Source organism: Balaenoptera borealis (assembly GCF_965194805.1).
Source record: "Balaenoptera borealis genome assembly, chromosome: 20".
Lineage (NCBI taxonomy): Eukaryota > Metazoa > Chordata > Mammalia > Artiodactyla > Balaenopteridae > Balaenoptera > Balaenoptera borealis.
Genome location: NC_138879.1, coordinates 16,263,284 through 16,289,965, shown reverse-complemented (window position 1 = coordinate 16,289,965; position 26,682 = coordinate 16,263,284). Strand labels below are relative to the sequence as shown.

The 26,682-nt window shown below is 34.9% G+C and overlaps 1 protein-coding gene across 13 annotated transcripts in view; it reads right to left on the bottom strand.

The window, feature by feature from the left end:
- The window catches only part of CDC27 (cell division cycle 27), a 57,454-nt gene that overhangs the window by 14,046 nt on the left and 16,726 nt on the right, over positions 1–26,682 (bottom strand). For 6 of the 13 annotated variants that reach the window (XR_014238739.1, XR_014238740.1, XM_082373811.1 and 3 more), the window contains exons 3-13: positions 23,083–23,230; positions 21,409–21,534; positions 15,722–15,819; positions 14,800–14,954; positions 14,483–14,694; positions 13,409–13,523; positions 10,961–11,094; positions 4,918–5,017; positions 3,480–3,687; positions 3,101–3,273; positions 150–302 (exon numbers count right to left, since the gene is read on the bottom strand). Coding sequence is in view for 11 of the 13 variants with exons in the window: in XM_082373811.1 (XP_082229937.1) it covers positions 150–302; positions 3,101–3,273; positions 3,480–3,687; positions 4,918–5,017; positions 10,961–11,094; positions 13,409–13,523; positions 14,483–14,694; positions 14,800–14,954; positions 15,722–15,819; positions 21,409–21,534; positions 23,083–23,230 (1,622 nt within the window). In the remaining 2 variants the exon portion in view is untranslated. The remainder of the gene's footprint in view (positions 1–149; positions 303–3,100; positions 3,274–3,479; positions 3,688–4,917; positions 5,018–10,960; positions 11,095–13,408; positions 13,524–14,482; positions 14,695–14,799; positions 14,955–15,721; positions 15,820–21,408; positions 21,535–23,082; positions 23,231–26,682) is intronic. The other 7 variants (XM_082373812.1, XM_082373806.1, XM_082373809.1 and 4 more) reach the window with 3 other exon arrangements.

Here is a 26,682-nt window from a genome sequence, read left to right as displayed (position 1 = left end):
TAGGACTCTGCACTGTCACTGCCTAGGGCCCGTGTTCACTCCCTGGTCAGGGAACTAAAATCCCACAAGCTGCGCTGGTGAGGCAAAGAAAAAAAAAAAAAAAATTAAAAAAAGATAGCCACATAAGCAAAGTGTTTCAGTTAATTTACCTCTGGTGAATTTTTATCCATATCTGTTAAGTCTTTTGAAAGAACTGAAAGAGCAACATCCTTTTGAAGATGCCAAAGTGTTGTAGAGTAGATCTCCATGCCTTCCACTCTGTAATTCTCAATTCTTCTAACCTCTGAAAATATTCTTTCAGCCTGAAATATAAAAACTAGTAAGGGGAAAACAAGTTGATACAATTTACATATATAGAGGGAGAGTGCTGGGCACTGTTCTCATAGGACCTAAATGCTGCCTTGTTTTACAGTGTTTATGTGAACTAGTATTGATACTAACACATGGCCAAATTGAGGAAGCTTCCATGGTAGGTCAAATACTGATGTAATCATATTCACACTTAACCTAGTTTTTATAAACAAGTCATGGCAGGAACATGAATTCTGAAAAGAAAATTTGTTTCCACCAAAAAGACAGAAGAGAGATCTATACAAAGTTAATAATTTAAAAAGAAGTCAATTATTTTATTCTCAAAAAACACTATTCCATGTTTTAATTATGGCTTTATAGAATAACTCTCAGGAAAGGTGAGAGAAGAATGACCTCTGTAATACAAAACCTATTTTTGTACTGATTATTAAGAGGTTGAGTTGAAAACTTTAGGGGAAAAACACGCTTGGCTGGCCGCCAACCCTATGGCATGTTGAGCACTGAATATTTCCACCAATGTCTTACCTGCTAGGAACTATAGTCCCTGCCTAGTATAATTCCCTTTTCTTCTGCAGCACTCTCTTGACTTTAGGGTCCCTTCTCAGCTACCAGGTCAAAGTTTTTCCTCACCACACTCAAAGCTTCCAGAACTGTGCTTCTCTCCCCTGAAGTTTGAGGCTTTGGGTTATGTAGCTCCCCAGTTTATCAATTCAGTAAGTTAAAAATTCTGAAATTCAAGTTTAGTTTAGAATAAGGAATATCTGGTTTACTCTTAATGAAATGAAGATGACAAAATATGGAAACAGAATTTATAAAACTAGAAAAATAGGAACAATTCTTAGATATGGCCATATACTATCTAAAATTAGCTTAGATTTGTGACTTCCCTGAAATCCCTTAAAAGTTATACAGATAAGTTTTTCAAATGGGCATTTTTCAAACATGCATTGGTTAAGAGAAGACAGACCTAACCACCTGCCAAATACAGGTTTTGGAAACCTTCTGGTTTAAAATTTTTCAGAATCTATTGCTTCCTCTGAAAAGTGACTGTGACATAGACAAAAAGGAAAATGAAAAAAACAACTTATTAAATTAAGTTGAAACAAAGGCTTTCTTTAGTTAAATATCTGGGTCTACATCTGCTCTATAATTAGGGGTAACAATAAAATTCATGTAAAGTACCTGTGAAACAATAAATAAGAAATAATCCAAACAAAGCTTTTACCTGTGTACCAATTAAAAAAATCACAATCCAGAAATGAAAAAGTCTTTCTGTCTACAACTCTTTTTTCTTTAGTACTCAAAATTACAAGAATAGGTATATTCTGCATTTATTCTCTACCTGGAAGTACACTTCACCCCTAGAGCTTTGCATGGCTCATTAAGGGAGAAGTAACCTTTTTCTGAGCATGTTTTTTAAAAATAGCACCATACTTCACTGTCTCCCAATCTCCTTACCATGCTTCATTTTTCTTTCATATGACTTATTGCTACGTCATATGCTTATTGCTATTATTATTGCTTATTGCTATGACTTATTGCTATTTCTTTCATATGCTTATTGCCTGTCCTTATATATTTATTGGCTTACAATATGTCTCTTACTAGAAAGTAAGCTCTCTGAAGGCAAGCAATTATCTGTCTAGCTATATTACAGTACAGAAGAGAGTCTAGGATACAACATGCACTCAAATATATGCTGAAAGTAATCAGGGCAAATAAGTGACCTTATTATCAACTTTAAATAATTTATGTTAGAGAAATTTTACTAATATATAGGTTTCTTAAAGTTTTTTTTAAATGTTTTTCTAATTTTAAGTTTAGGGGCGGGGGATGAAGTGCTTTGAAAGAAGAAATGGGGAGTAAATTAGAATTTTCTTTGGCTTTAGGCTAATCATCCTCTCCTTTCCTGATTTAAACAGATAACTTAAGCAACAAATATAATTAAAATTAAAATGATAAAAGCCTTGCAATACAGACATTATGTTCTCGATTACATACAACTTTCTTCATAGTATTAAATTTATAAAACATACTAAATGCCAAAAAGTCATCCCAGTAAGAACTCTATATATATAGTAGAAAGAATTGATTATAAATATCTATTACATGGTAAATACATATTTTCAGATCCAACTAAGTAGAGTACAAATGTTTCACATAAGAATGTATGGATGGGGACTCCCCTGGTGGTCCAGTGGTAAAGAACCCACCTTTCAAGCAGAGGACGCGGGTTCGATCTCTGGTCGAGAACTAAGATCCCACATGCTGTGGGGCAACTAAGCCCAAGTGCCACAACTATTGAGCTCGTGCCTCAAGGAGAGAGCCCGCATGCCACAAACTACAGAGCCCGCGCGCCACAACTAGAGAGAGAATACCTGCCCGCCACAACTAGAGAGAAGCCCGAGCAGCACAACTAGAGAGAAACCCAAGCAGACCGTGTGCTGTAACAAAAAGATCCTGCATGCCTCAACAAAGATCCTGTGTGCCCCAACTAAGACCCGACACAAGCCAAAAAAAAAAAAAAAAGGAAAAATAAATTAAAAAAAAAAAAGAATGTATGGATGACTTGGGTTCTCTACAAATCTATCTCAAGTAATCCCAAAGAATTTAAACTACCCTTTAACACAGAAAGAATTGTGCTGATAAATTATAAATAGTGACAAAATAAATATAGACATTACATAATAAATACTGACCCTTTAGATCTAGTCTTCTCAAGCATAAGCATTTTAATTAAATTTAAATTATCTCTAGAAAGGCATATATAACTATTTTTCATACTTACTTGCAGGTACTCTGAAAGTTCAAAATAGGCCCTTCCAATCTGGCACAGGACCCAACCAGTATTGTAGTGGTGAGACGGTAGGTGGCTCAAGATATTTATAGCTTCTTTGCAGTTGTATGAGCACAAAGCTAAATAACCTTTCCCCATTTCACGAAGAAGGCTCATCAAACCTTCTAGGAGAAAACAATGTAGTAAACAAAGGAGAAAAACACAGTAAAGCAGTCTGGTTTTCTAGAAAGGCTAATTACAAAATAATTCACTAAAAATTCCACATCTATCCAGAAAAAAATGGAAAGCACTTTAATGAACATAAATAAATTTACTTAAAATAAGTGAATAAAATAAAATACAAAGAAGATATTAAGCATTTAAAACAGACCTGCTGCTGCTTTCTGTAGATTAAATGCCTGGATCTGAGGTGTGATTGTGGAGATTTTCCCTTCTGAAATGATTGCAGAGTCTAATTTTGTTATTTCTAGGCTATCATTTATGTTAGGTTGAGTTATTCCTCCTTTATTAGTTTTACTTTTTGTTTTTCTGTTTGGGATTTTAGGTGGAAACTTCATTTTTAATTTTTTGCTATTCTCCTGTAACAAGAAGGAAAATCCCACACTTGTTATACTCATTTATTTTAGACATCCTCCCAACCCTTTTTCTCAAGTATTAGATATAAAATAAACAGTTTTGATTGATCTGTATTTTTCTCAGAAAACAAAAGTCATCAAAGTCATTTAATTTCAAATGCAACAATTCTGAAAATAAATCATATTAACTAGCTAGTGTTTAAGGTACATTAGCTTTAAGCATTTCTCTTTATTGAAAGTATATCACTTTTGGGACTTCCCCGGTGGTCCAATGGTTAAGAATCTGCCTTCCAATGCAGGGGACGTGGGTTCAATCCCTGGCTGGGGAACTAAGATCCCACATGCCATGGGGCAACTAAGCCCAAGCACCACAACTAGAGAGAAGCCCGCGCGCCGCAACGAAGAGCCCATGTGCCGCAACTACGACCCGACGCAGCCAAATAAATAAAGAAACAAACAAACATTAAAAAAAACCCATCACTTTCATTTATTATTTAAAAATAAGAAAGTAAGTAGATACAACAACTATCTAATTGTCTCAGAGCATTGTAATTTATAAGGTATAAAATTGCTGATCTATATATGTCAGAGTTAAAGACTGTCCATAATATTTGTCAATGGATGAAGAAAATTTACCAAAGGTATAAGTTCCTCCAATTGTGCAAAGAAACGTGCAAAGAAAACACAGAAAATTTCCATTTACTCTTCCCACAATTTTTCCCAATGATAACATTTGACATAACCGTAGTACACCATCAAATCCAGGAAATTGGAATTGGTACAACACTAGCACCAAAACTATAGATCTTATTTGGATTTCATCAGTTTTCACATGCACCTTTTAAAAAATTTTGGTGTATATAGTTCAGTATAATTTTGTCACATGTATGGATTTGTGTAATCAACTACCACAATAAAGATATAGGACTGCTCTACCACTACACAAAGAAATTCCCTTGTGCTATGCTGTAAAAGTCACATCCTCCCCTCAGTTCTAACTCCTAATAACCACTGACCTGCTCTCCATCACTATAATTTTGTAATTTCTACAATGTTATATTTATTAAAGGACCAAGAAAATTTACAAATGTTACCGATGGTCCTCCAAATTAAAAAACATTAAAAAATTTTTAAATAGTATAATTTATTCATCAGACATTGAGTCATCGATGAACAGAAATTTTAGAGGAGGAAGCATTAAGTAAATGTGACATACAGAAATCTTTAAATTACCTTGGTTGTAGAGCTGTCACTAGTAAAAAGTCGTGAACTTCTTCGAGGCAGTGCATTTGGGGGAGATGTGATAGTGGGGCTCAATACCTGAGGTGTTGTACTAAAAAATTATAAAAGTAGACATTAAAAAAAAAAACTCAGTTTATGACCATTAACTATTGTTTCAATTCAAGTATATTAAAAAATATGCATTCAATATGTTTGCATTCTAAAATTGATGAGATCAGTCCTTTTCTCATCCCCCTATGAAAACTCTTATTTAAAAAATGATTCTTGTTACGATAAAATGATAAAAATTATAGCACAGATCTTCACTCTATCTGAAATTGCTAATTTGAACTTAAAACAATCCACATAAAAATTATGGGTCAATAAATAGTAAACACATCTATAAACCAATTATCTCTAGCCCTCGTTTGCAACTATAGCAAGTTAGAGAAAAAGAAACTAGAACAATTGATACCTGGGAAGTTATTACCCTGTAAATTCAAACAGCCACACCAAGGGATTATTCTGTTTAGAGCAAAAGGAATCTAATAATCACTTGGATAGATTTTTTTTTTTTTACTTTAAAGGCAAATCTTAAGAGATAAGAATTTTATTCTTGATACACACCACTATACATAAAATAAACAAGGATTTATTGTACAGCACAGGGAACTATATTCAGTATCTTATAATAGCCTACAATGGAAAAGAATCTGAAAAAGAATATATGTAAATGTATGTATATATATATATATATATGTATGTATAACAAATCATTTTGCTGTACACCTGAAACTAATACAATTTTGTAAATCAACTATAGTTCAATTAAAAAAAAAGAATTCCATTGTTAGAAAGCAAGCAGATTTAAACCTCAAATTATCTAATTGACAGTAAGTCTATGGACTAAACTATTTACAGTTTATACAGCTTATGGGAAATCCTACTAATTACCTGAGTCTGGGTCAAAGAAGCTTCTGAAAATAAAAGAGAAGCTGACCAGTGAATAAAGAATGCACAGGCTTTCAAAGACACAATCTCAATGTAGAGATTTCAGCAAGTGAGGTCATTTGGGTTGACCAATTTACTTTTTAATGATAATTTTTTAATTAATACTATTTTTCTTTTTTAGCACAGTTTAAGGTTCACAGCAAAACTGAGGGGAAGGTACAGAGAATTTCTATATACTCCCTGCCCCCGCACATGCACAGCCTCCCCCATTATCAGCATCCCCCACCAAAGTGGTACAATGTTACAGTTAATGAATCTACAGTGACTATCACATTGTCACTCATTGATAATCACCCAAAGCCCATAGTTTACCTTAGAGGTCACTCTTGGTTTTGTATATTCTATGGGTTTGGAAAAATGTATTATGACATGCATCCATCATTATGTTATCATACAGAATGTTTTCACCTTGGGCTGGGAATGGCTCATATTTTCAATAGCCAGAGTGAAAAAACCTCATACTAAACAGGTCATTGAGTAGAGTACTCAAAGTGGGGCAAAATTAATCCAGACTAAAGGCTGCTCTTGTCCCACCAAACAAATTAAAAAGCAAAACCTGAAAGGATCAAGCTGTTAACAAGTAATTTAAGTGCATCCCACATATCCCACCTTATCTTTGATAAAGGAGGCAAGAATATACAATGGAGAAAAGACAGCCTCTTCAATAAGTGGTGCTGGGAAAACTGGACAGCTACATGTAAAAGAGTGAAATTAGAACACTCCCTAACACCATACACAAAAATAAACTCAAAATGGATTAAAGACCTAAATGTAAGGCCAAACACTATAAAACTCTTAGAGGAAAACATAGGCAGAACACTCTATGACATAAATCACAGCAAGATCCTTTTTGACCCACCTCCTAGAGAAATGGAAATAAAACCAAAAATAAACAAATGGGACCTAATTAAACTTAAAAGCACAGCAAAGGAAACCATAAACAAGACGAAAAGACAACCCTCAGAATGGGAGAAAATATTTGCAAACAAAGCAACTGACCAATTAATCTCCAAAATATACAAGCAGCTCATGCAGCTCAATATCAAAAAAACAAACAACCCAATCCAAAAATGGGCAGAAGACCTAAATAGACATTTCTCCAAAGAAGATACACACATTGCCAACAAACACAGGAAAGGATGCTCAACATCACTAATCATTAGAAAAATGCAAATCAAAACTACAATGAGGTGTCACCTCACACCGTCAGAATGGCCATCATCAAAAAATCTACAAAAAATAAATGCTGGAGAGGGTGTGGAGAAAAGGGAACCCTCTTGCACTGTTGGTGGGAATGTAAACTGATACAGCCACTATGGAGAACAGTATGGAGGTTCCTTAAAAAACTAAAAATAGAACTACCATATGACACAGCAATCCCACTACTGGGCATATATATACCCTGAGAAAACCATAATTCAAGAAGAGTCATGTACCACAATGTTCATTGCAGCACTATTTACAAGAGTCAGGACATGGAAGCAACCTAAGCGTCCAATGACAGATGAATGGATAAAGAAGAAGTGGCACATATATACAATGGAATATTACTCAGCCATAAAAAGAAACGAAACTGAGTTATTTGTAGTGAGGTGGATGGACCTAGAGTCTGTCGTACAGAGTGAAGTAAGTCAGAAAGAGAAAAACAAATACCATATGCTAACACATATATATGGAATCTAAAAATAAAAGTGGTTCTGAAGAACTTAGGGGCAGGACAGGAATAAAGATGCAGACATAGAGAATGGACTTGAGGTCAGGGGGAGGGGGAAGGGTAAGCTGAGACGAAGTGAGAGAGTGGCATTGACATATATACAAATGTAAAATAGATAGCTAGTGAGAAGCAGCTGCATAGCACAAGGAGTTCAGCTCGGTGCTTTGTGACCACCTAGAGGGGTGGCATAGGGAGGGTGGGAGGGAGACGCACGAGGGAGGGGATATGGGGATATGTGTATACATATAGCTGATTTCACTTTGTTATACAGCAGCGACTAACACAACAATGTAAAGCAATTATACTCCAATAAAGATATTAAAAAAAAATTTGAGTGCATCCCAGAACAAAACTTGAAAAATACTTAAAAGGATACAAAAAGTCCAGCACTCAACCACGTAAAATTTCCAATAACCGGCATACAAAAAAACCTTGGCATGCAAAGAAGCAGAAAAATATAACCTATACTGAAGAGAAAAACCAATCAATAAAAAACAGACACAGTAAGACTTAGTAGTTAAGATCACTAAAAGAGCTACTATAAATGTAGTTCCATATGTTAAAAAAGGTAGAAGAAAGCATAGGCATGTTAAGGAGAGAACAAAATCAAACTTCTAGAGATGAAAAACAGAATGCCTAAGATAAAATACACACACACACACACACACACACACACACACACACACACACACACTGAATGGGATTAACAGCAGATTAGACACTGCAGAAGAAAAGATTCGTTAGCTTGACGACACAGTAGTAAACCCTATCCAAAATGAAAGAGAAGAAAAAGACTGGAAACAAAAAAGAACAGAGTATTAGTGAACTGTGGGACAACTTTAAACAGTCTAATATACATGTACTTGAAGTCCCAGAATGAGAGAGAGGGACATGGACAGAAAGTTTTTGAAGAAATAATGGCCCAAAATTAGCTAAATTTGATGAAAACTATCAACTTACAGATCCAAGGAGCTCAATGAATTTGAAGGCCAAGAAAGGAGAAAACACACTACAGCACATCATAATCAAATGGCTTAATTATCAGTGATAAAGAAAAAATCTTAAGAGTCAGAGAAAAGAGACAGATTACATACATAGAGAAACAAAAATGATGGCAACAGGCTTCTTGCCACAAACAATGCAAGCCAGTAGACAGTAAAGCAACATCTTTAAAGAAAAAAAAAAACCTGTCAACTAGAATTCCATATCCAGGACTTCCCTGGTGGTCCAATGGGTAAGACTCCGTGCTCCCAATACATGGGGCCCGGGTTCGATCCCTGGTCGGGGAACTGTTAGATCCTGCATGCATGCCACAACCAAGGGTCCACATGCTGAAACTAAGAAGCCCACATGCTGCAACTAAGAAGTCCGCATGCCACAACTAAAGATTCCGCATGCCTCAACGAAGATTCTGCATGCCACAACTAAGACCCAGTGCAGCCAAAATAAATAAATAAATAAATAATAAATAAATATTTTTAAAAAAGAATTCAATACCCAGTGAAAATATCTTTCAAAAATAAAAACAAAGGTGAACTTAAAACTTTCTTCTGACATACAAAGGCTGAAAAAAAATTCATTACCAACAGACCTAGACTACAAGAAATGTTAAAAGAAGTCCTTCAAGATGAAGGAAAAAAAATACCGAATTGAAATCTGGATCTACAGAAAGAAACAGCGCCAGAAACAGTAAATATGTGGGTATCTATAAAACAGACTTCTTTTTCTTATTAAAAAAAAAAACTCTGTTAAAGATAACTATTTAAGGCAGAAACTACAACAATCACTCTATAGAAGTAAAATATATGACAGCAATAGCATACAGACTGAGAGAGGAGCATGAAAATATACCGTGATAAGGTTTTATACTGTATGTGACATGGTATAGTATTATGTGAAGGTAGACTTTGATAAGTTAAAATGTGTAATATAAACCCTAAAACGACCTCTAAAAAGACAAAATAAAGAGTAAGTGTTAATAAGGCAATGTTATGGGTTGAATTGTATCTCCAAAAGGATATGTTGAAGCCCTAACCCCCAGTACTGCTAATGTGAACTTTTTGGGAAATATGGTCTTTGTAGATGTAATCAAGTTAAGATGAGGTCATCAGAGTGGGCCCTAATTCAGTATGACTGATGTCCTAATAAGAAAAAGGAAATCTGAATACAGAGGCACACAGGGAAGATGGCTATGTGGAGACAGAGGCAAATACTGAGTTGTGCTACCACAAAATAAGGAATGCCTGGGGCTACTAGAAGCTAGAAGAGATAAGGATCCTCTCCTAGTGGCTTCAGAAGAAGCACGGTCCTGTCTATACCTTGATTTTGGAATATAGCTTCTAGAACTGTGAGTAAATAAATTTCTGTTGTTTTAAGCCACCCAGTTTGTGGTACTTTGTTACAGTAGCTGTAGGAAACTAAAACAAGCAGTAAAGAAGATAAAGTGGTGTATATCAACTATACCTTAAAAAAAGAGAAGATAAAATGGAATAATACAAAGAACACAAAATCATTATAGTTGATGCATATTACAGTTAGTATATTTGTTTACAGTGAAATGTATAATTCAGTAAATTATGTTTATGTAGTCTTCAAGACTAGCATATACTTGGCCTGATTAATGATGCTCTGCAGGAGGCCTCAGGCTCCTTCTCATAACCGAGCCTGAGGCAATCACTGTCACCTGCCTGAGAGCTGGCCCTCATGATGAGACTTACCATCCTGGCATTTTAGAAATATTGAGGCCTTTTATATAGTCAAGGTATATGCACACGTATGTCTGTTTTAAGACTTATGGTACATGTTCATTATTTTAGGAGACAAAGTTGGAGCTTTCTCTTAAAATATTAGCTATAATTTATTTTTGAGTCCTTGAACAAGAAGAGAGATCCTATTTAACACCACTTCTGTGTGGAAATGGATTCATTATTTGAAGATTTATTGGAAGATTAGTATTATGATCTATTTACAGAAATGCATAATAGGGGAAGGTGAGAATAATCTATCTGTACTTGACCAGTGGAGAAGATCATATAAAAAAAGAAGAAAATTATTTTGGAGGACTGCTCAGAATATCTAGTTTAAACAAATTCATGAGGCAATTAGAGTAAAAAGGTATTTTAGCTAACTCCTGTCTTGATTTGCATTATAATACTCAACTAAAAATTAAACTCGTTTTTCAGTAAGTTAGAAATTTCAAATTTAACATATTCAAAATTTACAATAGTCATTCTAGAATTCTTGGGACAGTCAAAACCCGCCTAAACGGAAAGATTACAATCATGTTTCACAATAAGAAACAATATCAAATAATGACACCATAATAAATACCTTGTTTGTGGGCCAGAACTTTGTGTTTGTGCAACAAGAATTGGAGTTACCTCTCGACTGTTTCCACTCTGTGAGAAGACAGACTTTGTTCCAGTTTGGCCGATTCTGGCAACAGACTGTAAAACACAAAAAGTCTAAGGTTTGTGAATTATAAATTGCACTGTAAATGATAAAAGACATCATGATGTGCCCATCTACGTTTTCCCAATACAAGATTTCATATTATATACTATCATCTGAAAACACAAACTATTAATGTCATTATTTATGTCATTTTAGGTTAATTTAATGTTATATTAGAATGAACATCAGCCTATTTCCCCATATTAACCTCAGTATTTTTACCCTTATACTATCCTTTCATCTTTCAACTTTAGTTTCCAGAGAAAGGCTCAAAATTCCTAGAAGACTTTCCCAGTTGGGCTAAATGCTAAAGAATTTTAAGACAGCTACTATTCTCAAGATTTATGATCTAACTTAGTATACATAAAGAAATAATAATACAGTAAGATTTTATATCCCTTCTTTGGCACTTAGTAAAAACAGTTCTAGAGTAATTCAGAGGAGTAGATTAAAAAAAAATCATCCAATTATTTTCCAAATTCTAAGAATATTGCTCTTAGAATTAGCATTTCTTTCTGGTGTGTTCAATCTTCTATTAACTGGTCTCTGCTTGCCCCTTCTCTTTTCTCTAATTTATTACCTTATTTCTATTTATTTTCATCACTTAACCTTTTTTTTTTTTCTTTTTTGGCTGCGCCACACGTAATGAGGGATCTTAGTTCCCCGACCAGGGATGAACCCATGTCCCCCTGCAGTGGAAGCATGGAGTCTTAACCACTGGACCACCAGGGAAGTCCTCACTTAACTTCTTTATAAAGTGATCTCTGGCTACCGTGTCAGTGGATACTAAAAAATTTTTTTTACTACCAAATTAAGATCTTTAGCTACTCTCTCTTTCCCTAGGAGAGCCTGGCCATTTTAACCCTTCAATTATTATTTCTATCACTTGGCCATAGTCTTTCCTCTATAACTAACTATCCACTGAATATCTTCACCTAATCTACCACTCCCTTACAATAAAACTTTTATAACACTTCCTCCTCTTCCTTCCCCAGATTTGGACCTCTACATTCACCCAAGGGACAAAACTTAGTCAACTTTGGTCCTTATTTAGCAAAGAACTATCTACTGAACTCACTACTCGGTTTGATATTTTTAGTTGATACTGCAGGCAGACCTAGAAGTATAGCTTTTCCAGGAATGTCTTGTAATAGAACAGAGGCAGAAGAGGTTGAGACAGGAAGAGGTTGAGACTGGGCAATGAAATCATGTACCTGTTCATTGCCTAACTTGTCCTTAATTACTCTGACTCACATGGTTTTGGCCTACTTCACCTGGCATGCTAACCACCATCCTACTATGCCTTCTCATAACTGTAATAAACTAATTTCCACACTTATATTTCACTCCCATAATAATACAACAGCAGGTAGTTGCCAACTTTAAAAAAATCTTATTTAAAATAATCCACATATTAACTACTTTATAGACCCTGTTTACCACTCTTGGAGTTCCTATTATCACTCATTAAGAAGCTATCGTAGAAAAAAATTTTGCTGACTCTAAGGAAGTTCAGGAGTAAAAGAGTAAAAACAAAACAAGAAGAAACATGTCTCTCTAGGAGGGTAAAAGGGCTATATCAGTCATTCACATACCAGTTTGACTCATTTAGCTTCCATTTCTTAAACATCTATTAAGCACGGCAATAGGCATTTTACATATAACTAATTTAATTCTCACATAAGATACCGTGCACCACAGATATGTTTTAAATAAACAGCACTTTGGCTTCTACTGCCACAGACTTTAATAAAAGAACATTATAAAAAGAGTCGCAGTTGCAACTCGGTCTTGTTGCAGTGTTTACTATAAGGATACTGTGAAATATTTTTCATTTTACTACACATTTACTACATATTTACTCCACCTGTATGAGGATCCACTATAAAAATTTTATTATCAGAAATAGCTGGCTTTATCATGTTAATTAGTATAATTAAAAAACAAACATAGTGGTGGGGACAAGAAAAAACTATGGCAGGTGTAATTTCCATTATTTACATTCAAAGTGATAGAAACAATCTTAATTTTGTTTTTTAAAAAAAGGAAATAAAAAGTAAAAATCTGAATATGTTTATTTAGCTATATGCTGAAATAAACTATACTTGTGAGTTACAAACTTACGTGGCCAAAAGAGCAACCAGCTTTGTGTCTCCTACTATGACCGGAGGCTATGATAATGACGACCTTCTTTTACATTTAGATAAACTCTTCTAAAGCAACGGCAATTAAAGAAAGTTGGATTCTGAAATTGCCTTTAACAGATTGGAATTTTAAATGAATTTCCTTCATCAATACCAAAACTGTATTTTACATGGAAAATACCTTTTTTGAAGGGGCTCCGGTGGATGGCACGTCAATTACAGAAGATGTATTAGTGTAGTTTTGTAAATAGGATCCATCTCCAGGACTTGGGGTTTCTAATGGCAAAATCCCAAAACTGAGAAGAGGTTGAAATCAAGGTGTCAAAAAGTCATCAAGGCATATATAAAGCAGCAGTATACTTAAATTAGAAGGTCTAAAAGGAAGAGAATGGTAAATCAGTCTTGGGGGCATTGAGGATCTGAGGGGCAGATTAAAAATAAGCTGTGAATGTAGACTATTCCACCCACCATAACTAAAATTAAAAAAAAAAAAAAATCAAGAAACTAAATTGAGCAGCAACTACTGACTCAGGAGATTTATTAGAAACAAAGAAGAGTGGCTTTGTAAAAGCTAAGATCCAAATTATCAAATTACTTCAAATTCTTGGAATTTATGGGATTTAGACCCTATTACAGAGAAAATGTCTCCAGAAACCAATGAACACATCTGTGGATTCAATGAGTTTTGTAATCTCATGGTCATACTATTTTAGTAGCTCCCTGGCCCTGGGACCCAACTCATAGTCTGTTTTAACATATAATTTTTTATTTTGATTCTTTTGGATATGTATCCTCTGGGCTGGGTTCCTATATTTATACATACATATATTTCTGATAATTTGACAAAATATTTCATATCAATAGGTGTCAATTCTTCCTTCCCATTTTGGAATACAGCACTTTAACAATAACCACTGCTGTCACTCTGATTATTATCATAAGCATTCCAACATTTTAAGAGGTTCACTGATGCACAGCCATAAACACAATATTTTTTAAATTCATACACCAGCTGAATAAGGCATGCTTTAAAATTTTCTCCAATATTTAAGAAGGAATTTTTATCACAGGTACTGTATTTCTATTACTTCATTTTCTGAAAATGGAATAGGTTCATTATTGACTTATTAAATACCTCTATTTCCATAATGATTTATAAGTTGCTGTTCATATTAATTTATATTACCAATACAGGAATTACTATATGATCGTTTAATATTACAGCACATTTTAAAGTATCTTTTATTTGTCTTACCTTGGGGTTAATGGGCTAAGAGCAGCTGGTCCTCCTAACAAACTTCGACCAGTTTTTGGTTTATTTTGAACTTGTTTAGATAATATGGAAGTTCCTGTTCCAAGAGGGACAGTATCTGGTGAAATTACAGCTGAATCAATATAAGACACTGAAGAATCTGTATTCAATGAGTACTTTGAATTGGAAGATTCTAAATTCAGTCTGTTTAATTCCTGAAACAGAAAATTTCTACCATGTCATTTATGATACATTATTTAGTTCAGATCATTGTTTTTCATTTTCACAATATTTTGAACACTAGTGTATAATATACTTACAATTGTGTCCTGGGGTGTTTCTGTAAGAACTGTCTCAGGCTGTCTGTGAGATAAAGTATGATTAGATACTAGTGTTGTGCAAGAGTTGGGCAGACAGCTGCTAAAGTTCTGTAAAGATGTTAATTTAAATGTTTGGTCAGGATCTGGCTTTTCACCTGTGAAGGGGAAAAAAAAAAAGTTTGCCTCTGAGGAAAGGAAGGTTAAATTTTTTTTTCAAGCATGCATAAATCAGTGGAAATAAGGCCTTATCCAGAGTTTTAAAGTTCTTCTGTCTGTTTCAGTGAATCAGATTTATCTCCCAAAAGCCCATCCATCAATTTATTGTAAAAGTTTACCCCTAAGATAAAGCTGTAAATTCAGGAAATAAACTAAACCACAATGACACTGACTTTAAATATAATAAATCACAGGAAAATGCAGATTTCTGTGTTTGTTTTAAAGCAGAAAGCAACTAGATCTCATTTTGCTCAAGGTAAGGAGTGAGGGTGGAGAGGTGAAACCCTGTAGAAATCATAGTAAAGTTTTGAGCACTTCCATGTAAAGACACAGCAATGTTTTAAAATGATCCTTCATGCATCCTGGAACATATATACTGAGACACTCTCCCCCCATATTATCCAGGTCTTATTTATAGAACAGTTTCTGCTCTAGGCATTCTATTAATTTCTTTTCTTACTCAGAATGCTATTTTGGCTAGTGTTATGCTCACAATACAACTCATTCTAGAGGACACAAGAAAGGGCACATTACTCCTGAAACATATGATTCTACCTTATTTCTTGTTCTCAATTTTAAAAGCCCTTAGCTTTGAAAAATACTTTTCTTGTGGATAATTTGTATCACTCTCCAAAAATTAAGCAGGGTAAAAAAAAGAGGAAGAAGAAATGGGAGAACCCTCCCGTAGCCACCTCTACAAGCTTACCTATTTCACATAATGATTCAAAGGGGGACCAGAGGAAAGGATTTAAACTAAGGCTCTTTTGGTAACATTCTGATCCTTTGGCAAGCCGATCTGTCTTGCTGTAAAGACAAACAAATAGATTAGACAAGCTATAAAACCTAAAACATCTATTACAAACAAACTTTTCATACAGAAAATTAGGTAAATCTTATACAAGTTCTGAGAGTACTCTTCTAGATTCTTTCTTAAATTATCAATTTCTCCTTCTTACCATCCTCCAATCTCTATTATTTAGGGCAGTTCAAGTCAAAAGTCAGGTGAAAGCAAACAGAACATGAATTGAAAGGAATGTTAACAAAATAAACAAGCTATCATAGCCTTCTTAAATACTATATTGCTTTTAATTTCCTGTTGGATATTAGAATTACTGAGGACATATGGAAAAACACCCAAATATTTCAGTCTTATTGTTGATTTTAAATATAAATCCCAGTGGTAATTTTGAAAGTGACTTAAATGCTTTAAATATAGCATATATAAATGATCAGATTTTTTAACAAAGTAAAGGTGGTAGCTCTTAACTTAAAGGAAAATTCATGTTTCTTTCTAAATTGGGTATATAAAGGCTTACATTTAGAATATAAACAACATTCTTGGGACCCTATATACTTGAAACAATCTGGAAATTATCAGAACAGCATTGTTGCCTCCCTAGCTTTTATTTTATTTTATTCTTAATTAATTAATTTTATTTTATTTTTGGCTGCGCTGAGTCTTCATTGCTGTGCACGGGCTTTCTCTAGTTGCAGCGAGCAGGGCTACTCTTTGTTGTGGTGCACGGGCTTCTCATTGCGGTGGCTTCTCTTGTTGTGGAGCACGGGCTCTAGGCGCTCGAGCTTCAATAGTTGTGGCACGTGGGCTCAGTAGTTGTGGCTCACGGGCTCTGGGGCGCAGGCTCAGTAGTTGTGGCACACGGGCTCAGTTGCTCCGCGGCATGTGGGATCTTCCCAGACCAGGGCTTGAACCTGTGTCCCCTGCATTGGCAGACAGATTCTTAACCACTGCGCCACCAGGGAAGCCCCTCCCTAGCTTTTAAATGGGGGAAGATGGGATTGAGGGTTAGTGAGACTTGTTGGAGCTTTCAGGTTAAAAAATACTATTCACCTGGTCTAAGGTTGAAATTCTTCATTATCTAATGGAAAAAAATTAAGATACAGCAATTTTTCCAAAACCCTAAGGTTTTATAAAGGACCAGATGGCATCTAACCAAGATTTTCAAAACAACCCTCAAATGAAACTATCAGTTAAAACATAATCTGTTTATGTGCTGTCAGTGTTTCTCAGAGAACTTAAAAGAAGACCCCCTTGGGTAACTATATATTGGTGTGCCTTACTTTCAAATTTTGCAAGTGAATAGAAACTAGAATAAATGATGTAATAAAGACAAGAAAATACCACTAGTTGAAGACTATCTAGCTTCCCACATTTGCCTAATTTGACCCAATAAACACACTGACAAAGAAGGAAGCAGGAGCAGGAGGCAGACTTTCAGAAAACTTAAGTTTTATCAGTCTACATCTAGGATTGCTTAGATGAAATTTCTTAAAGGAAAAATAGTTGTAACAAGAATGATATAATCATTTACCATGGATAGAGGGGTAACTTAAAAATAGGAAACAAAGGGCTTCCCAGGTGGCGCGGTGGTTGAGAATCTGCCTGCCAATGCAGGGGACACGGGTTCGAGCCCTGGTCTGGGAAGATCCCACATGCCGCGGAACAGCTGGGTCTGTGAGCCACAACTCCTGAGCCTGCGCGTCTGGAGCCTGTGCCCCACAACACGAGAGGCCGCAATAGTGAGAGGCCCGCGCACCGTGATGAAGAGTGGCCCCCGCTTGCCGCAACTAGAGAAGGCCCTCGCACAGAAACGAAGACCCAACACACCCAAAAATAAATAAATAAATAAATAATTTATAAAAATAGGAAACAAAGCAAAGACATAAAAAGAGTATTTTTTGGGCTTCCCTGGTGGCGCAGTGGTTGAGAAACTGCCTGCCAATGCAGGGGACACGGGTTCGAGCCCTGGTCTGGGAAGATCCCACATGCCGCGGAGCAACTAGGCCCGTGAGCCACAACTACTGAGCCTGCGCGTCTGGAGCCCGTGATCTGCAACAAGAGAGGCCGCAACAGTGAGAGGCCCACGCACCGCGATGAAGAGTGGCCCCCGCTTGCCGCAACTAGAGAAAGCCCTCGCACAGAAACGAAGACCCAACACAGCCAAAAATAAATAAATTAATTAATTAATTTTAAAAAAAAAAGAGTATTTTTTGAAAGTAATAATTAGGAGTGGAAAGTGTCAAATCAATGCTCAGGAACTTTTAACATAAGGCCATGAAAAGAAAAGTACAGTGAAATCTCAATGTTTGATCTAAACTAACTCATGTTATAGTCCCCTCATTGCTTATATAACTAATTATGGTTTGTCTATTTCTTTACAGATTTTTTTTTTTTGATGTGGACCATTTTTAAAGTCTTTATTGAATTTGTTATGATACTGCTTCTGTTTTTGTTTTGGTTTTTTGGCCAGGAGGCATGTGAGATCTCAGCTCCCCGACTAGGGATTGACCCCGCACTCCCTGCACTGGAAGGCGAAATCTTAACCAACGGACCACCAGGGAAGTCCTCAATTTATTTATCTTTCATGTGTGCTCTCTTGCAATTGATTATAAGCTTTCCGAGGATAGGAAATTAGATTTCTCATTTTTATATTACCTCTTTCCTGTTTTCAATAGCCTCGCCCCCTTGCTTTGCTTGTACAATATATCATAAAATACTTTTACTAATAATTTTTAAAGTTGCATTGAGCGGGCTGTATGAATTACTTAAATGGCCAGAAAAGTGGTGGACAAACTGATTAAGCAAAGATAAAATAATCTATTCAAGAAAAAATATTATGAAAATGTAAGAGGTGATCATTTGTGATGAAAATCCTCTTCTCCAGTATTATGTAAATTATATTTTCTTTTTACATTAGCAAAAGGTAAATTTTCTTAAACCTTTGATAAGTTGCCAAGGCTGATTTTTATAATAAGCCATGATCTGATTAATAGACCATAAATGTTAAACTAAATGTCTGCTAAGAAGAGATTAGATATACACACACATGCACACACATGGATAGATACTGGTATGTATAAATATTGGGTTGGCCAAAAAGTTCATTTGGGATGTTACGGAAAAACCTGAACAAACTTTCTGGCCAACCCAATAACATAAAAGTTAACTGGGGAAGAAGCCAGATGTGGACTTACAATAATCAAATCTGGGAGACAGATCTCTCTATTCAATAGAGAGATAAAAAGGGGGAAAGATTTAATAAAATTAAGCTGCCTGCAGTGCCCCAACTTTAGACGGAATTTTTTAAAAACTAAAACTCTGAAAGAAGTTTCCCAAAGAACTGGGGTTAGAAAAAACTACTTAAATGGCATTGGGAGGAAATAGGTTAATCTAAGAACCAAACTTAGTATCAGTTGTGTCCTAAAGATGCAAGTCTCATGTGCTATTGTAGACAAAAAGACCAATGAATTGTCTACATCAAAATACTGGAGATAAAAGATAAGCTAACAAGCTGTAGCTTCAAAACAATAACACATGGGTTTCTAGATTATGGGGTGCAACTTTGGTCACAAGACAGGTGTATGATGACTGAAATGAAGCGCCAGTTTTTGAAGCAGGGTTGTGCCCCATTGGATACTAAACCCTTTAAACTTTATGATGAATAAAAATAACCCACCCTTATTCTCTGAGGAAGGGGAAAAACCTTCCTTCTTCATGGTTAGGACTTGATAAAACTGCACCTTCAAAAACTTTTAAACAAGTGAACTTGTTTTAAAATAATTAGTAATATATATAGCACTTTTGTGATTTAACACTTTCCCTTACTTTGTTTTATTAAATAATGTTATATAAATGGTATCACAGAGTATGTAAAATTTTGAAATTGGCTTTTTTCACTTGCCATAATGCCCTTGAAATCCAAGTTATTATGTTTATCAATAGTTCGTTCCTCTTTATTGCTGAGTAGTAGTTCATTGTATGGATGCAGTTATTTTTATTCATTCACCCACTGAATTTGAGTTGATTCTATTTTTGGGCTTTAATAAATAAATCTGCTATGAACATTCAGTACAAGTACCATTTTACATTCTCACCAGCAATGTATGAGAAATCCCATTGCTCTGCATCCCCATTAGCACTTGATATTGTCAGTACTTTTAATTTTAGCCATTTTAATAGGCATGTAATAGCTTCTAATGGCAGTTTTTATTTGCTTTTCCTTAATGGCTAATGATTTGGTACATCTTTTCATATGCTTATTTACCATTCACATACCCTCTCCGGTGAACTGTCCATTCAAGTATTTTGCCCATTTTCTAATTTCTAATTTTCTTATTATTGAGAAGTTAAAAGAAACAAAAAAGACTCTTCTATCAAGTCTTTCCTAGTTACCATCTTACCTCTCTTCTTAACTGTGTAGAACTGATTATTCCCTCATTGGAACAGAATACCGCTCAAATTTTATCATAGCACTTAAATTGTGATGAAAAAATTTATTAACTTTTGTTTACTACTTCTTTCCTCCTACACTTTATTATAAACCTTTGGGGGATGGAGAGGAGGACAGGGAGTTATTTATCTTTACATTCCTAGTGCCAAGTATGGTGTGTAGCCATAATAGGGGATGGATCTCAAAGTGTTTTGAACAAATGGCAAGAATCATAGTTGCATGAACTAAATCCATTACTACAAGTCCTTCTATTAAGACAAATGAAGATATTGGTATTATATCTTTACTTACTCCTGTTCTCAAAAGAGTGGTGCCATCTGAAAATGAGCCCCAAATTTCAGCCAAATAATTTATTCTGTTCAAAAAGATATTTTCAAGGTTTTTAAAAAAACTGCTATTCAAACTAGCCTCAATTTATCTTAAAACAGATGCTAACCTAATTCTTTAGATAAGCAATCCTCAATCATTTCTCCCACGTGCAACAGATGACATTTACACATGAAATGCCCTCCCATGGGCAGTTGAACAATTCCTGTTACCTAATTACTCCCCAACTCACAGTATTTCAGAATAAAAATCAGTGAGAACAATATTATCATAGTGATAACTCTGAATTCATTCTCACTTGCTTTTAAGAGACTTAATTTAAAATAAATGTAAATAAATTTTAAAAAATAAAATAAAATCACTATCATTTCAGCTACCATCATAGGAAATTTGTCAAATTCATTATGACATACCAGATGGGAACTGTATTCTTTATTACTGAAACATGACTTCATGCCTCTTTCTAAGGAGCAGTGGTGATATTTAATATTACAGAAAAAACTTCACTCTTTGCTTCTTTTTCCTCGGTAGGTCACATGAAGATATTCTCCTCACCCAAGGTAAAAAAAAACCCACATGTGCACTCAATTGTTAGGTAGTGCTGCTGTAGCTGTTTATCATTAAAGCAAAGTGGACAGTCATAGACAGGATCGAAATCTCTGTTTTACAGGTTTAACAAGATCATGGAACTACAAGACTGTGTACTACTCAACCAAATGCTATTTGATAAACACAGATCAACATAGTGTTTTTTTAAACCACAAAGCATTCTAGTACTGGAAACAAATTTCTGGTAATTTGAATCATTCTTACTTACCAATATACATGTCCCAACAATGAAAGAGTAAAGCAAGCTGAATCACCAAACTCAGTAACAATATCATCATGGCTTTTCTGCTTATTAAACACTCCACCAGATAAGATCTGTTCCCCTTCTGCAAGCCTTTAAAACACAAATTTACAGATTAAAAAAAAAAAGTCAATATAAAAAGCAGTGTGTGTAAAGACATTCTTCATTACTAATGTACCTCTTACTATGGAGACAAAGTGTATCTTAAAATTTCAGTCTTACTTCTAAAAATAGAAACAGTTACCTTTAGTCTCTGTATGTACAAATCTAGTCTGAGCAACATACACATTACTCACGTCAAAAGAAACGGCAGACCATTATACTGGGGGAAAAATATGAATGGTTCTTCATTAACAGATGTGGTGGTCCTTCTTAGTTCTATAATTCCTTGAAGTAGGAATTTGCAAGCAGGTTAAACAAGACTAACATATTAATTAAAAACTGCATACTTAATGGCCTCAGTTATTTTTAGGTTTACAAAATAAAACTTGAATAGCACTTCATCTCTATTTATCAATTATGTTTTCTTGATATAGAAAATTACAAATGTTCCCCAAAGGGAAAAGAAATTTGCCTGATTTCACTATATATTTTTGGCATATCAGAGTTTGTAATGGTTTGTGTTTTAAAGTTTTTTCCAAATCATCATGTGGAAACTCTCAAGTAAGCGTACATAGTATATCCTAAACATAAAACTTGGTATCTAAAATTCTGTTACTATCAGTGGGACTTTTTAAAAACTATAAATATTTATAAATGGGATAAGAATGTCTAATGTAAGAACTGGCTTAAGAAACTGGTAAATTAAATAAGTACATTTTTAAGAATTTAACATTAGCATCTTTGGAGTAGAAATAATTCAATAACAAATGTCTCAGAAATTTTATATATATTTTAGCTAGCTTTAATTTAAAAGTCATCAATTAGACATTGGACAAATAAAATATTTAGCAGACTATGGAGACTTTATGAGGTTTATTTGTATTCTCTCACTGTAAATCTACAGACTAAATACAAAGGCTTTTACAATTATCTGTTTAGTCACCTTTACCATTATTCCATTTCTCACAGCACAGAAAACAGTTTGACAGAATACAACTAGCTAAATCTCTAGCTGCCTCCAGATTCAGAATATGGACAGCTGACTTGGTTGAACTGTACTGTGCAAAAGAAATGTTCTCCTGAATCTGCCTCCTTGCTTCAAAGGAGTAATGGTTCCCAAACAGAATGATCTTGAAAGGCAAATAATTACACAACTATCTAGACACAAGGAAGCATTAATCTCAGATGAACTGGTAAGTTAGGTTTTCAGGCTTATTCCAACTGGTCTAGCAATGAAAGCAAAGGAAAAGAAATAACACTTAAGATCATTTTAGAAAATGACTGGAATTAGTTATAACTTAGGTTTCTCCAGAGTTAAATTCTATTATTTATACCATAACAATGAAATCTCTCCATAACAAAATAATAATGCCATAAGCAGCAGTGTAAACATTTCAAAAGTTACTGAAATAGACAAACCTCTACTATTAAAAGAGGGGAGAAAGGGAGTCAGTCAGAGTTTAATCCATCAAAAGAATTTTATCTAGAATTCTACAGTGTAAGTAGAACAAATTAGATAGAAAAGATTTAGAAACTTACTTGCTGAGATCAACACAACATTTTGCAAGCAGGTATTTACATTGCGGTGTAGTACAACTGTGTCCTTTCAAGAGTCTATATGCTTTATATGCCTTTCCTGAGCGGTAGTAACAGGTTGCCAGTAAAAACAAGGCTTCTTCTGAGTGTACTAAGAACACACACACAAAAAAATTGTCTATTATTCAGTATGTTGAATGGTAATCATTTTTATCTACCAATAGGTAAACAAGTTTAGCAACAACAAAAAAAATCAGGCATGTTATTTAATACAAAAAACAATTTATTAATTCAAATTTGAATTAAGGAGAAATACTTTTCTGATAGAAAAGTTAGTTCCCCAAGGAACCAAGGAAATAATATTCTGATAGAAAAGTTAGTTCCCCAAGGAACCAAGGAAATAATACAATGAAGAAAATCGTAGTATTCTCTGTAAATCTTTAAGAAAAGCAAACACATGCACACAACTACCCTTAAATAGACTACCAGAAAAGCATCTTGTTTTTATGTAGTATTTTTCTAATAGACTCTTTGAGAGGACAGAAGTCAAATTTCATGAGAGGGAAACTCAGGGTTATAAACCTAATTATCAATCTGTACATTAAAAAAAGACCAGATTGGAACACAAGTAAACAAACAAAAAAAACAACCCACTTATTTCTAACACCAAATATACACTAGAGTATATTCAAGATAATTTAAGAAAAAGGAAAAGAATTTCTAAATTGTGAATACCCACACTATTTAAACACTCAATTGACAGACTTGACACTTGTCCAGTAACAATAATTAAACTGCTCTTTAATGGCAAGAGCTGAATTATTTATCAACCTCTTTCCTTTTCTTTACATTAGAAAATGCCTTAGTTAATGAAATGTGGCAGTTTTCCCCTTATTTACTCTCTTCCAAACTGACCATCACCTCACTTCTATCCTCACAACCTCCCAACCAATCCAGATAAGAGTTTTTTTTTTCTTTTTGGCCACGCCACGTGGCATGTGGGATCTTAGTTCCCCAATGGACCAGGGATCGAACCCGCGCCCCCTGCAGTAGAAGCGCAGAGTCCTAACCACTGGACCGCCAGGGAAGTCCCCAGATGAGAGTCTAGAAAGGTAACAATAAAGGGGATAGAAAGAAAGAGGGAAAAATCTGTTCTGTGCTTCTAAAAATGGGTTATGTAATAATATCACAGCACTGAGGGATCATGTAAGCCAGTGGTTCCCGAAGTGTGGTCCCTATACCAGCATCAGAATGACTTTGGAGCTTGCTAGAAATGGAAGTTCTTGGGCTCCATAATAGCTCAGACCCACTAAAATCAGTAATTCTGGAAGTGGGGACCAGCAATCTGTGTTGTAATAAACCCTTCAGGTGATTTTGATGCATGCTAAAGTTTGAGAATCACTGTTTTAAAGTACAGATAAACTTGCCACATCTTCCTGAAAAGTTAACTCAAAGATGTGGGATAAAAAAGTAATTTGAAATTTTCCTGTTATAAAGATTTTCCTTTTTCTTTTCTTTTCTTTCTTTCTTTTTTTTTGCTGTTGTTGTTGTTGTATGTCATGTATGTGCAAGCAAAACCCAACAGAACCTTTCTTCTCTGGTCCACTGTATTTTTCACGAAACCCTAGTATAAAAAACAGTGTACAATAAATGACATGTAGTAAGTGATAAGAAATTTTGGCATATATGTGTTAATAGGATCTACAGTAGTATCTGTGATTCAGAAGCAAAAACATGAATGAGGAGCTCTATTGCAGTGGGAACAAACTGTTAATTTCATTGAAATACAAGTGCTAATTTACATAAGTTAGAAAGTGTGATTTCTTATAGATTTTGCAAAGGCCTAGTTTCTTGTCATCTAAAAAATTAAGCCTTTAAAAACTAGTTATTATACCAATAAACAATGGCTCCCAAAAACTAGTTCAACTTTCAGCTATAAAAATGCTTTATTAAATGTTTGTTTACAAACACTTGATTATGTTTAGGCCCATTTTTCACTGTAGTAAAATTCCCTAATACTGAAACTCCTCTTCTTACAAACAGGTTAGGCTTCAAATATAGGTTAGGTCATCTATTATAAGCCCAAAATAAGAGGAGCTTAAGCTTGCATCCTTCAGGGACATTTCCATCAAATGGGAAGATGAATTAGTCCCTCAGTGCTTTTAAACCATAAAGATACCAAATATTGTGTGTGTGATTTTAGTGTCATACTGCAACTACTTTTTTGAAGTGTGATGACTTAAAAACTATATGTTTAAGTGAGATTATAGATTGGAAGTTTAAACAAATCTTAAGCTTAATGAAACTATAAGATAGTGAAGTAAATCCAGAACAACTTGAAGGGTTGTGAAACACATGGAGAGACATGCGTGGTTTTTGAGGCTTCCCAGAAATAACTTGACAGCCCCAAACATAGCTAGTGAACCAGCAGTAAGTGGCTATAATAAATCTAAAAAAGGTAGAGTACTGACAAATAGATTTCATCTGGAACAGTAACACCAACTGACTGACAGTGGCTGCCTCAAGTGCTAAACTCAGAAAAATTCTAAGGTTGATCATGGCTTTGCCAGTAAGTGTGCAGAGATCAAAATAACAGGATCTGGAAATAGTTATAGATGTCTGCATGACATTTATTTGCCATCCTTTATTAACAGTCTTAATTAAAATATGTGATTGGGAATTATATAGTGCATAATATACAACTGGCCCTCTGTAGCTGCAGGTTCTGCATCTGCAGTTGGTTGAATCTGCAGATGCAGAACCCATGGGTGGTCCTGAGATGGCTGTGTTTTATAAACAGGAATAAAGTAAACACTGATTCCACAAAGTCACTCTTAAAGTAATACTGATAATCAATCATGTACGAGTTAAATTAAGGTACATCCATGCGATTAAACACTCTACAGCTGTCAAAAAAAAAACTGACAAAGATTTCCAGGATGCATTGTTAGGTGAAAAAACAAACAGGAAGTTACAGAACAATACTGAAAGCCCTCTTCTTACAAACAGGTTAGGCTTCAAATATAGGTTAGGTCATTTAATATAAGCCCAAAATAATTAAGAGGAGCTTAAAGCCTGCATCCTTCAGATACATTTCCATCAAATGGGAAGATGAATTAGTCCCTCAGTGCTTTTAAACAAGATAGACACCTCTTCTTCATGTTGGCTTATAATCTAAACGAGCAGCCTTTTCCAAAATGGACCAGTTTTGGTAAGACTTAAAAGTCTGTTGAGGTGAGTGTTCTCTATCTAGCCTTGATAAACTCTACAAATACCACAGAGAACTCCTTAGAGGTTAGAGTACTCTGCTTGCCACCCTGTCAAAAACTCTGATGTTGTAAGTATTCAAAGGGCATAAAACCTATGGAATCATCTATGATTTGTGATACACATTTCATCTTTTTTTTTTTTTTTAAGATTTTTTTGCTGTGGACCATTTTTTAAAGTCTTTATTGAATTTTGTTACAATATCACTTCTGTGTTTTGTTTTTAATGTTTTGTTTTTTTTGGCTTCAAGGCATGTGGGATCTTAACTCCCCCACCAGGGATCGAACCCGCACCCCTTGCATTGGAAGGCAAAGTCTTAACCACTGGACCACCAGG